This window comes from Aotus nancymaae, unplaced genomic scaffold (genome assembly GCF_030222135.1).
Source record: "Aotus nancymaae isolate 86718 unplaced genomic scaffold, 86718_ANA_hifiasm-v0.15.2.pri h1tg000030l, whole genome shotgun sequence".
In the NCBI taxonomy this organism is placed as follows: Eukaryota; Metazoa; Chordata; class Mammalia; order Primates; family Aotidae; genus Aotus; species Aotus nancymaae.
Window position 1 is genome coordinate 39,238,764 of NW_026988443.1, and position 12,853 is coordinate 39,251,616.

The 12,853-nt window shown below is 44.6% G+C and overlaps 1 protein-coding gene across 1 annotated transcript in view; it reads left to right on the top strand.

The window, feature by feature from the left end:
- The first annotated feature begins 3,220 nt into the window (after window positions 1–3,220).
- USP10 (ubiquitin specific peptidase 10) overlaps window positions 3,221–12,853 on the top strand; it is an 82,735-nt gene continuing 73,102 nt past the window's right edge. The window contains exon 1 of the mRNA XM_021671040.2: window positions 3,221–3,324. Coding sequence (XP_021526715.1) covers window positions 3,304–3,324 — 21 coding nt within the window. The 5' untranslated portion in view covers window positions 3,221–3,303. The remainder of the gene's footprint in view (window positions 3,325–12,853) is intronic.

The window sequence follows — 12,853 nt, forward strand, 5'->3', positions numbered from 1 at the left end:
TGTGTGTGTGAAGCCCCATTTCTACTAAAAATACAAAAATTAGCCTGGAGTGGTATCACATGCCTGTAGTCCCACCTACTCTGAAGGCTGAGACAGGAGAATCACTTGAATCCAGGAGGTGGACGTTGTGGTGAGCTGAGATGGTGCCACTGCACTCCAGCCTGGGCGACAGAGCAAGACTGTCTCAAAAAGAAAAAAAAAAACTAAACAAACAAAAAACTACACACACACACACACACACACACACACACACAACATTGGATCTCATGAGACTCATTCACCACCATGAGAACAATATGGGGGAAAACCACGCCAATGATTCCATTATGTCCATTTGGCGCCACTGTTGATGCGTGGAGATCGTTACGATTCAAGGTGGGATTTGGGTGGGAACACAGCTGCAGTGTATCACCAGGGTCTGCTGAGCACTGCAGGCCTTAGTGCTTGTTTGTGTCTTCCTTTTAACATCTATTTGTTTGTATTGAAGACATGTGTTAATATCTATGTGAATTATTTGAAAATAAAGACTGGGATCTTTTATTTATTATCACTTTTATCTGTTGTTTAAGTAACTGCATGATTAAAATCAGACAGATGACTATAAATCACCAGCGAGTTTTCATGTTCCCCCCAGTTTGTATCCATGTGCAGACATCACTTCTCCATGGATACAATCATAGCATAGACACTATATTGTATTGTTTTCCCCAATTTTTAGTTATGAAACTTTTCAAACATAGAGAAAGGCTGAAATATACAGCACCACTTGGAACTGACAATTGCAAACATTTTGCCTTATTGCTTTCTCTCCCTGAATGTTTATGTGTGTATTTGATTTTATCTTTTGTTGAACCATTAAACAATAGTTTGCAGGCACTATGGTCTTCACTCCTAAATTCTTCAGAATGCATCTCCTCACAATAAGGACATCCTCTCAACGAGTACAGTATCATTATTACACTATAAAATCACCAATAATTCAGGCCGAGGGCCAGATGTGGTGGCTCATGCCTGTAATCCCAGCAGTTTGGGAGGCCGAGGCAGGCAGATTACAAGGTAAGGAGTTCGAGACCAGCCCGGCCAACACAGTGAAACCCCATCTCTAGTAAAAATACAAAAATTAGCCAGGCATGGTGGCATGTGCCTGTAGTCCCAGCTACTTGGGAGGCTGAGGCAGGAGAATCGCTTGAAGGGAGGTAGAAATTGTGGTGAGCTGAGATCTCACCAGTACATCTCAGCCTGGGCAACAGAGCGAGACTCCATTTCAAAAAACAGTAATAATAATTCAGGCTGGGCACAGTGGCTCATGCCTGTAATCCCAGCACTTTGGGATGCCAAGGTGGTAGATCATGAGGTCAGGAGTTCAGGACCAGCCTGACCAATGTGGTGAAACCCCATCTAGGCTAAAAATACAAAAATTAGTTGGGTGTGGTGGCAGGCACCTGTAGTCCCAGCTACTCAGGAGGCTGAAGAGGCAGGAGAATTGCTTGAACCCGAAAGGTGGAGGCTGCAGTGAGCCAAGATCATGCCACTGCACTCCAGTCTAGAGGACAGAGTAAAACCCTGTCAAAAATAAAAAAACTCCATCTCAAAAAAAAAAAAAAAAGAAAAAAAAACCCCAATAATTCACTAAGATCACTTATATTCAATCCATATTCAAACATCTCTGATTGTCAACAAATAAATAATAAAACCAGTTTAAAAGACATGTCAGGATCCAAGCAAGATTGACACATCGTATTGGGTTATGTGTTTCTAGCTCTTCTATTTTGGAACGACCCCTCCCTGCCACTTATATTTTTCTTTTTCTTTCTTTCTTTCTTTTTTTTTTTTTTGAGACAGAGACTTGCTCTGTTGCCGAGGCTGGAGTGCAGTGGCACAATCTCAGCTCACTGCGACCTCCACCTCCCGGGTTCAAGCGATCCCCCCCCCCTCAGCCTCCCAAGTAGCTGGGACTACAGGGGTGCGCCACTACAACCCGCTAATTTTTGTATTTTTAGTAGAGACAGGGTTTCACCATATTGGCCAGGCCAGGCTGGTTTCTAACTCCTGACCTCAAGTGATCTGCCCACTTCGGCCTCCCAAAGTGCTGGGATTAAAGATGTGAGCCACTGTGCCCGGCCCACTTACATTTTTCATGGCATCCTATTTATGAAGAGACCAGGCCCCCTATTTCATGTAAGGTGGGAATGGATCTTCCTGTTAATCTCAGCTTAGCGTTGGGTCTAGCAAGAGTAGACTCTCTGTAGGTGTTTGTTGAACAAATGAAACCAATGATAATGGTTATTAATGACAATCACGGTAGCCAATTTTTATTGACTGTTCTCTTGGCCAGTGTGTTCACATTAATCTAGTTTGAACCTCACAGAAATCTTACGCGTTATGACAGATTTGTCTTATTCACAGGTGAGGAGACCAAGGCTTAGAAAAGGGAAGTCGCCTGTCTGAAATCACAGCTCGAAAAGGGGCCAGAACCCAAGGGTGGACCCACCGGCTGGAAAACGCTGCAGTCAGGCAGGGGCCCTTTTTTCTTGAAGAATGAATGAACCAACAAACCCAAGGCTGGTTTGCCTGTGCACACGCACGGACGTGTGCAATACGTAGCACTTGCTGAATGCTTGCTACTTGGCAGGCCTCGCGTCAAGCACTTTACGCGTGCTTTTACTCCCTACGTTTTGTTTTCCTCTGTTTTGCTTTGCTCCCTTAATGCCTAGCAAAAGGCGTGGCCCAGACGCCCGGGTAGGACTTGGGGTGTAAATGAAGAGGGAACAAATGAATGAATGGGCGGCAAAGGGATCTTCATAAACCAGACCCTCCTCCGGGATCTTCTGCGAACACTCCCGAGGCCCCAGCCCAGGGAACGCCAAGGGCGACTCGTGGGCCCCTTGCTGACCTCAGGCGGCGGCTCCCGGGTAACCCCCAGCAGGTGGGGAGCGGGGGTCCGCCAGCACCTCGGCGTTGCCACCTCCACCTGCCTGCCCTCTCTCCTTCCGGCTCCGCAGCCAGGCCCGGGCGGGCTCCTAGTGTGCAGCTGCCCGGCCTCTTCCGCTCAAGGGGCGCGGGGCTCAGAGACCCGACAGCTCCAAACGCGGCGGGGAAGGTCCGCGGCCCAGCCGGCGCACGCCCACCTGTCGGACGCGCAGGCGCAGCAGCGCGCCGGCCTCCCCGCGCCCCGCGGCGCGCGGCCAGTGCGCAGGCGCGGCGGCCGATGCGAGTGTGTATGTGCGGGCGAGAAGATGGCGGCGGCGGGGGAAGCAGCGTGAGCAGCCGGAGGAGCGCCGAGTCCCATTGAAACGGGCCGCCATGGCCCTCCACAGTCCGCAGGTAGTTGCTGGCCCGCGCCTTCGGCCGGAAGGGGACCCGAGCCCGCGGCGAGCTGACGCCGCGGCGGGCGGGCGGGCTCCCGCACCCTGCCCGGAGCGAGCGTGTGGGAGTGGGGGAGGGCGCCGGGACACGCTGCCCGGGCCTAGGCCGGAGCCACCCGCCGCCTCTGCGCCCGCCGCGCCTTCGTTCCCCAGAGTTGCCTGGACCCCCTAGTCCCGGGGAGGCAGAAGGGCGGGGGCTCCGGGCCCCGCCTGGGGAGGGCGTGGGGGGCGCCGAAGGGGTTAATCTCCCCGGGGCTGGACCGCAGGGCGAGCCCGGGGTGTGGAGTGGGGCCCTCCCCGCCGCGCCTGGCCGGGGAGGCGGCCCGGGGGCTCCGGGAGTCTCCTGGAGGGCAAGAGCCCCAAAGCAGCTCAGGTTGTTGCCTCTGCCCGGAGCGAGCCTCAGAGATTGGAGGGTGCCCTGTTGCCCCCTTGCCCCAAAAGCCTTCCTTGTGAGCTTGATTGATGACGCGGGGGTTGCTGATTTTCTGGTTTTTAGATAGAAGTCGCTGAGTAGCGGCCTTAGGCTACTGTTGGAAACAAAACTCGAAATAAGTCGCAAGGACTGTACTTTTGCTTGCATTTGAGTGACATTCCTTGCATGAATCCATCCCAGCCAGGCTGACACTAACGCACCCTGCCTGAACAGTATCTAAAGCTTAGGAGCCCTTTACAATAATCCTGTAGTGGAAAGAAAGAGCTCTTTTTGGGAGATATGCGTGTAGAGTTAAGCTCCCCTTCCTCTCTCCCACTCTTTCTAGCCCCTCCACCATTATAATTATTCTGAGCAAAAATCGGCATGATACATTATTTGTCCAGCTTGCTTTAGACTACTAATTTGTTGACATCTAGTCCCTATAAATTGTTGCATACTTTTAAACCATCTCAGTGTGCTTTTGTATTAAATATGGGGAAATGAAACAAAGTAGCCATTGGGAAAACTGGTGGCAAGTAAAATTGTAACCCTTCAAAAGCACCTGGGTTTTGTTGCTGTTTTGCAGATAAAGTCAATCTGACTAGACCTCATTTGAAAAACGATTTTCGTAACTGTTGAAATGAATGCGTGTTGTGGAATCTACAACACGAAAACTTTTAAAAATTAGATCTTAATGAGAAGCTTCAATTTTGTTAAATTTGCCACAGTTTAGTTTGCATCGGAACATTCTCTCGTTAATGTTTTGCTCCCTTCTACATTTACGTTTGTAAGTAGTGAGGTTCTTTGCACCAGAAAAGGGATTAGTAGTTGAATAATTTTTACAAATGTATAACTCAAAAGATTTTCTTAAGAGATTTGGTATATTTAGCTTTGTTTAGACTTATTTAAAAGATTTGACTTGATTTTTTTCTCAACTTAAATACTAATTAACTAGCCTATTGTTAAAATTGGTATGAATAAGTATAAAGGTCATTATGAATTAATGTGTAACATTCCTTGTGATTTTGACAAGAAGAAAGCGTCTTTAGGCATAACTCACTTTATTTAATAAGAATCAATCATAGCTGAAGGCTGATTGAAATGTTAATGGGGATGGATAATATGTAAATTGTAATTTCGTTGCTTTAATTGTCCCAGTATTTACATGTTTTTTGTTTTATTATTATTATTATTATTATTATTATTATTATTATTATTATTTGAGATGGAGTCTCGCTCTTTGGCCAGGCTGGAGTGCAGTGGCACAGTCTCAGCTCAATGCAGTCTTCATCTCCTGGGCTCAAGCCATTCATCCTGCCTCAGCCTCCCGAGTAGCTGGGGTTACAGGTGTGCACCACCACACTCAGCTAATTTTTTAGTAGAGGCGGGGATTCACCGTGTTGGCCAGGATGGTCTGAATTTCCTGACCTTGTGATTTGCCCACCTCGGCCTCCCAAAGTGAGCCACCTCGCCCGCCCTGTATTTATGTTTTATGCAACAGCATTAGCTATACGCATCTTCAGAGAATTGGAGTACCAAAAGTTGGCTCAACATAAATGTTAGCAACACTTTGGGTTTATTCTTTTGAAGTGTGATTTAAATGCTTTTAAGTTCTAGTGTGGAGAAAGTAACAAAGGAGATAGTTTAATTTCTCAAAATTTTCTTTTTCTTTTTCTTTTTTTTTTTTTTTGAGACGGAGTTTCGCTCTTGTTACCCAGGCTGGAGTGCAATGGCGCGATCTCGGCTCACCGCAACCTCCGCCTCCTGGGTTCAGGCAATTCTCCTGCCTCAGCCTCCTGAGTAGCTGGGATTACAGGCACCCGCCACCGTGCCCAGCTAATTTTTTGTATTTTTAGTAGAGATGGGGTTTCACCATGTTGACCAGGATGGTCTCGATCTCTTGACCTCGTGATCCACCCGCCTCGGCCTCCCAAAGTGCTGGAATTACAGGCGTGAGCCACCGCACCCAGCCTTTTTTTTTTTTTTTTTTTTTTTTGAGATGGAGTTTCACCCTTGTTGCTCAGGCTGGAATGCAATGGCGCCATCTCTGCTCACTGCAACCTCCACCTCCCAGGTTCAAATGTTTCTCCTTCCTCAGCGTCTCTGGTAGCTGGAATTACAGGCCCCAGCCACCATGCCCAGCTAATTTTTTGTATTTTTATTAGAGACGGGGTTTCACCATGTTGGCCAGGCTGGTCTGGAACTCTTGACCTCAGGTGATCCATCCGCCTCAGCCTCCCAAAGTGCTGGGATTACAGGTGTGAGCCACCGTGCCAGGCTGATTTCTCATAATTTTCATTTTCAAAGAATAGTAATGGAAACAAATAATGGAATTATACATGACAGGATTTAGTTACTGGTTCCTGCCTGAATCATTCTGAGCATTTTCAAAAATTTGTTTTATTTGGTTGCCTACTACCCTAAAAGTCTTGCAGCCTTAATGGCCATTCATTCATTCAGCAAATGCTGTTTATCATGTGCTAAGTGCCATGATATGCATATTACTTGTTTTTGTTGGGAATAACAGCTACAAATTCGAGGTCTTATTTTAAAATTGGCTTGTTAAAGTTAAATTTGTCAGTAAGAATAATGGGACCTGGAAAAAGTTACAATTTAAAAATGTTTATAGGCCGGTGCAGTGGCTCACGCCTCTAATTCCAACACTTTGGGAGGTGGAGATGCTTGGATTACTTGAGGAGGTCAGGAGTTCGAGACCAGCATGGCCAACATGGTGAAACCCCGATCTCTACTAAAAATACAAAAGTTAGCCAGGCGTGGTGGCACACCTGTAATACCAGCTAATCGGGAAGCCGAGTTAGGACAATTACTTGAACCTGGGAGGTGGGGGTTGCAGTGAGCCGAGATCACACCACTGCACTCCAGCCTGGGTTACAAGAGCGAAACTCCATCTCAAATAAATAAAAATAAGTAAATAAAAGAAAAATGTTTCCAGGTTACTAACCGTACTTCCAGTTATTAGGAAGTGTTGATTGATCCCTTTTGCCTGTATTGAAGTGTAATAGTGAAAAATTTGGAAACATTTTGAGGCCAATAGCTTTCAACATTTAAGCAAAAACAAGAGAACTTAACAGTTGAAGTGTTAAGTCCAAGTGAATATCCTTGTCACTGAGGGGACCGATGAAATGATTTGGGGTAATTAATTTGAAGCTACCACTTTTGCCTTATACCTGAAAAAATTTTTGTGATTATTGATGTCATTTTATAGTGAAATCTCCAGAATAATGCTTCCTACACCCAAGTTGAATATCATGCAGTTGGCTCCTGTCCTTGTGCATAGACTCAACCCAGTCTTTTTTTTAACCTTGTGATAGCAGGGCCCCCACATTTTATATGATGGAATGCCTTGGATTCCACTTCCAGCGTATGGCAGAATGTTGCTGTATTGCTGAATATCTGTTTATAGCTGACAGGTGGATTAGTGTTAATTCTTGAAAGAGATACATTTTTATTAGAGTCTCACATAATGAGCAACTGAAGTAAATTATTTGAAATTTTGACAGGGTGTTTCTAAATAACAGTTTTCCTTTGCACAGTGGCAGCAAGATATTTAAACATGTCCTAAGACTAGATATTCTGGCCAGGCGAGGTGGCTCATGCCTGTAATTCCAGCACTTTGGGAGGCCAAGGTGAGTGGATCATGAGGTCAGGAGTTCAAGACCAGCTTCACCAACATGGTGAAATAATTTCTCTACTAAAAATACAAAAATTAGCTGGGCATGGTGGTGTACACCTTTAGCACCTGTAGTGCGCTATTCGGGAGGCTGAGGCAGGAGAATCGCTTGAACCTGATAGGCGGAGGTTGTAGTGAGCGAAGATTGCACCACTGCACTCCAGCCTGGGCGAGACAGCAAGACTCCGTCTCAAAAAAAAAAAAAAAGACTAAATATCTTAAGTTTGTGAGCCAGCGGTCACCTGAGTGGTTCCTGCAGATGGCCTGTGCAGCCACACTGTAGCAGGGCCTCACCTTCATGCTCTTGAGCCCATCTTGTTGAGAACACAGTGCTCTCAAATTCCAGTGAATAGTAAGTGGGCCTTCGACATTCTAAATTCCTCACTAAGGCAAAAGTTAGGACATAGATTCCAGTGTTCTGTTACTTAGAAGTGATAGGATTTAAGTAGTGATTCACATAAGAAAACTTAAAGGAGAAAAGGATTACAAATCTTAATGGTTGCTGTTTAATGCCAAGTCTTGCATTGTGCTGTGCTCAGAATGTAACATTCAAGTAATTGAGAAAGGTGGTATCATCTCCAGTTGAAATGATTACATCAAGGTTTTTGTTTCTGTTTTTTTTTTAAATATAATTTCAGACGTGTAAGTTTTCAAGTGGCACATTAAATGTGGTTGGTGAGGACACATCTTAGTGATAATCTACCAGAGTATGAAACATAGTGGGAAGAGCTTGCTTTTGAATTTGTAATTAGGCTGTTACTTTTCTATTTACTGCCACACATGCAAGAATCACTGTCACAGAAAAGAGATAAATCTGTTTGCAATGGAATTTGCTGGCCTTGGGCCATTGGATTACTGTCATTTGTCACTTTAGTGCCACTTCAGCAGTGTAGATGTTCATTTCCAAAGACTGACATATGCTTGGACTGCAGGTTTCCTGTTTATCGAAGTGTTCTCCCAAAAGGTCTTTTTGTGACCATTTCTGTCAGTACAGGCTGGATGAAGAATTCGTGGAGGAAAAGAAAGTTGGTCCATGGGATATGTGTATTGTATTTGTTTCAAGGATCAGAAAATGTAGAATTTATCATAAGCCTCGATACAGAATCTTCAGATCATAGACTTTTTCAGAGCTGGCTATTTTCTGGCTATTTGAATGCTACGGAGCCATGATCCCATTTTCATCAGATAACTTGAGAAACCAGAAGCTCTACCAGCACTGCCATTCTGTCCTGTCTTGAAACACCATGCCCTGGTTTCCCTCTCCTGGAATAGGGTGGGTAAAGTATTGCGGTGGAAGTGTGGTTTGGGGCTGGGAGAGGAAGGTAACATCAGAGAGGTTAAAGCCTGTCTTCCTTGACTTTCCCTTTTTGGCTCAGGTGAGAATTGTTAGAGGAGAGTGTGCATGTGGAGTGCAGGCCCAGCACCTGCTGCCACCTTCTGCACTCTAACGGTGGCTGCTCTTTTTTTTTTTTTTTTTTTTGAGATGGAGTCTGGCTCTGTCACCCAGGCTGAAGTGCCGTAGCATGATCTTGGCTCACCACAACCTCTGCCTCCCAGGTTCAAGTGGTTCTGCCTCAGCCTCCCGAGTAGCTGGGACTACAGGCACCTGCCACCATGCCTGGCTAATTTTTTTTGGTATTTTTAGTAGAGATGGGATTTTACTGTGTTAGCCAGGATGGTCTCGATCCACCTGCCTCCGCCTCCCAAAGTGCTGGGATTACAGGCTTGAGCCACCGATCCTGGCCAGGTGGCTGCTCTTAAGAGTCCTCGGTCTCCTCCCAATTGGCCTTGTGTCTATAGCTTTATTGGTTGGCATTCTTCAGATCAACTCTCAGTTTACTTTTCTGGTATCAGCTGGAGGGCCATCTCCTAAGCCTGTACTCTATATGGCTCAGGCGTCTCAAAACCAGTGCATTTTGAAGTGAGAGGACCCATGATAAAAAGGCAAGTGTCTCCACTCCTGTGCTTTTTGTACTTGAATTTTACATCTAGCTGACTCCTCCCCGCCGTCTCCCTCCATTTGTCTCTTTCTTCCTGATCTGATGGTGCTAGATTTTTGTTTTCCCATTTGTCTTTATGAACATGTGCTCCTTTTCATTCTTGTATATTGAGTACAGACATATGCCTGTGCTTTTTTCTTGCTCCTTTTTATTTGTTTTGTTTTGTCTTTGAGACAGAGTCTTGCTCTGCTGCCCAGGCTGGAGTGCAATGGTGTGATCTCAGCTCACTGCAGCCTCCGCCTCCTGGATTCAAGCAATTCTCCTGCCTCAGCCTCCAGAGTAGCTGGGATTACAGGCATGCGCCACTAAGCCCAACTGATTTTTTTTTTTTTTAGATGGAGTTTCACTCTTGTTGCTTAGTCTGGAGTGCAATGGCGCGATCTCTCGGCTCATTGCAACCTCCGCCTCGTGGGTTCAAGCGATTCTCCTGCCTCAGCCTCCTGAGTGGCAGGGATTATGGGCGCCTGCCACCACGCCTCGTTAATTTTTTTGTATTTTTAGTAGAGACTTGAGTTTCACCATGTTGGCCAGGCTGGTGTCGAACTCCTGACCTCAGGTGATCCACCTGCCTGTGCTTCCCAAAGTGCTGGGATTACAGGTGTAAGCTACTGCGCCTGGCCCAATTTTTGTATTTTCAGTAGACGCGCTGGTGTCGAACTCCTGACCTCAGGTGATCCACCTGCCTGTGCTTCCCAAAGTGCTGGGATTACAGGTGTGAGCTGCTGCGCCTGGCCTAATTTTTGTATTTTCAGTAGACGCGGGGTTTCACCTTGTTGGCCAGGCTGGTGTCGAATTCCTGACCTCAGGCGATCCATCCACCTTGGCCTCCTAAAGTGCTGGGATTACAGGTGTGCGCCACCATGCCTGGCGTGTAGTCTTAAAAATATCAAAACATTCACCATGACAGCTCCAAACATACATTCTCATTGGAGCTACTGTGAAAACTTGTATATGTATGTATAAGTGTTAGTTGAATAGTATTAGACATAGCAGGTATGCCCTGTTGTAAGAACCTGAAGGCAGAGAAAAGCAAGCATTGAAACTGTACCAAATAGAGGGGTTTGCATTACAAACCTGTTATGTGGATGTATTGTTTGGAGTGGGAAAGCCGTGGTCCCCATGAATAAGGTACCCCTGGAGTCCTTAGATGAGATCCAGTGAGCAGGCTAGATGTGGTGGGACAGCTTTTTGTTCACAAAAATAGTTATTATTACTGTGAGTTCATGTGAAAAATACTTGTTTTTGTGTTTTAAAATTCATGGAATAAAGTAAAATATACTCCCTGGTTTTTTTTTCTTTTTTCTTTTTTTTTTGAGGCAGAGTCTCGCTCTGTTGCCTGGACTGGAATACAGTGGCATGATCTTGGTTCACTGCAACCTCCAGCTCCTGGGCTCAACTGATTCTCCTGCCTCTGCCTCCCTGTTAGCTGGCATTACAGGGGACTGCCACCACACCCGACTAATTTTTGTATTTTTAGTAGAGATGGGGATTTCACCATGTTGGTCAGGCTGTTCTCAAACTTGTGACCACAGGTGATCCACCCACCTTGGCCTCCCAAAGTGCTGGGTTTGCAGGCTTGAGCCACTGCATCCAGCCTCCCTACTCATTCTTTCAAAAAAAAAAAAAAAAAAAATGTTGTTTTGTAGAGACAGGGATTTGCTGTGTTTCCCAGTCTGGTCTCAAACTCCTGGCCTCAAGGAATCCTCCTGCCTCAGCCTCTTGAAGTACTGGGATTACGTGAGCCTCCCTATTCATTTTGAGTCTACCACACCCAGCCTCCCTATTCATTTTGAAAGTATCAGTCTTTTTCCTTTTGATAGGACATGTTGAAATTTTGGGTAAAATAGAAGATAATTTGAAAATGAAGTTTAATTCTAGAGGTTTTAGAGATTCCTGGCCAATGTAAAAAAACTTCTTTGGATACATTAAAAATTTTTTTTTTCATACTTCATTTTTTAGAGCAGTTTTAGGGTCACAACAAAATTGAGTGAAAAGTACAGAGGGTTCTCATGTACCCCTTCTCTTGATATTTTAAGTAATAATTTTCCTTAGATGGCTACTAATATATAATATATATATATAAACTTATATAATATACATATATATATAAAATACATGTTTTTTTTAAGATCTGAAGTAGGCCTTCTGGGTAGATCTGATCATTGGACAGGAAGGAACATATTTATTGTGAAATACTGAGTATTGCAGTAATCATCATCTGAAGCTGTAAACTGTATAAGCTGCGTAGTTTGTAAAGTGCTTTAGCTTGTTTGTGCCTTTACAGCAACTCTGTCCTATATTATTATAACCATTTTACAGATGAATAAGATAAGACCTAGAGAAGTTGTGACTTGAAGTCGTATGGCTGCTGGCAGTCAGGACCTTTTAAAAGCAGGTGTTTTGACTTCTAAATTCTTTGCTTTTTCGACTTTGCCAAACTGGTTTTCTGGAAGAGACTGATGAAGGCATAATATTTCACGTTGTGACTTCCCCTTAGTAGTTTAGAATGAATGAATAATTTTAATGTTACCAATTACAAAATCTGTTACTATAATGTTACTAATCACTAAATTTTGTGTGGGGTACATTTTAATAAAATCCTTTATTGATTTTCAGTTATAAAGACATGCTATTTTTAAGACAATGAAAACAGCACAGAAGTATTTAAAGTAAAAAGTGTAAATCATTCCCTTCCTGTCTGATCCTTAATCCTCAGTTGATGTGTATCTTCTATGCTTTTTTGCATTAGGGTATTTTGTTGTTCTGTTGTTTCATAATATGGTCTATTCTCTCTAGTCACTGAACTGAACTTTATTGAGCAGATCTTGTTTCAAAATTATTGAAAACATCTACTGAAGTCAGTTTTCTTATTTTTAGCTAATTTTGCCAGGGAATGAAGCGTGTATTTGGGAGATTAAAGTGGTTTATCAGGATCCAGTATACAGGAGACTGTGGAAGTGCTGTCGAAACTTCTGAATAACAACATGTTATTAGAACAATTTTTTCTTAAATATTTTGGACCAGGTGCAGTGACTCACTCCTGTAATCCCACCACTTTGGGAGGCTGAGGCAGGTGAATCACTCCAGCTCAGGAGTTTGGGAACAGCTTGGGCAACATACTAAAACTTTTTCTCTACAAAAAATACAAAAATTAGCTGGGCATGGTGGTGCTCTCCTGTAGTCCCAGCTACTTGGGAGGTTGAGGTGGGAGGATTGCTTGAGCATGGGAGGTGGAGATTGTAGTGAGTCGAGATTGTGCCACTGCACTTTAGCCTGGGTGACAGAGCGAGACTCTTGTGTCAAAAAAAGAAAGGAAAAGAAATTTTTTGAAGACTTTCTCCCCCTTAATAGCAGTCATACTCTCCGGTGATCATATCGTAGAAAG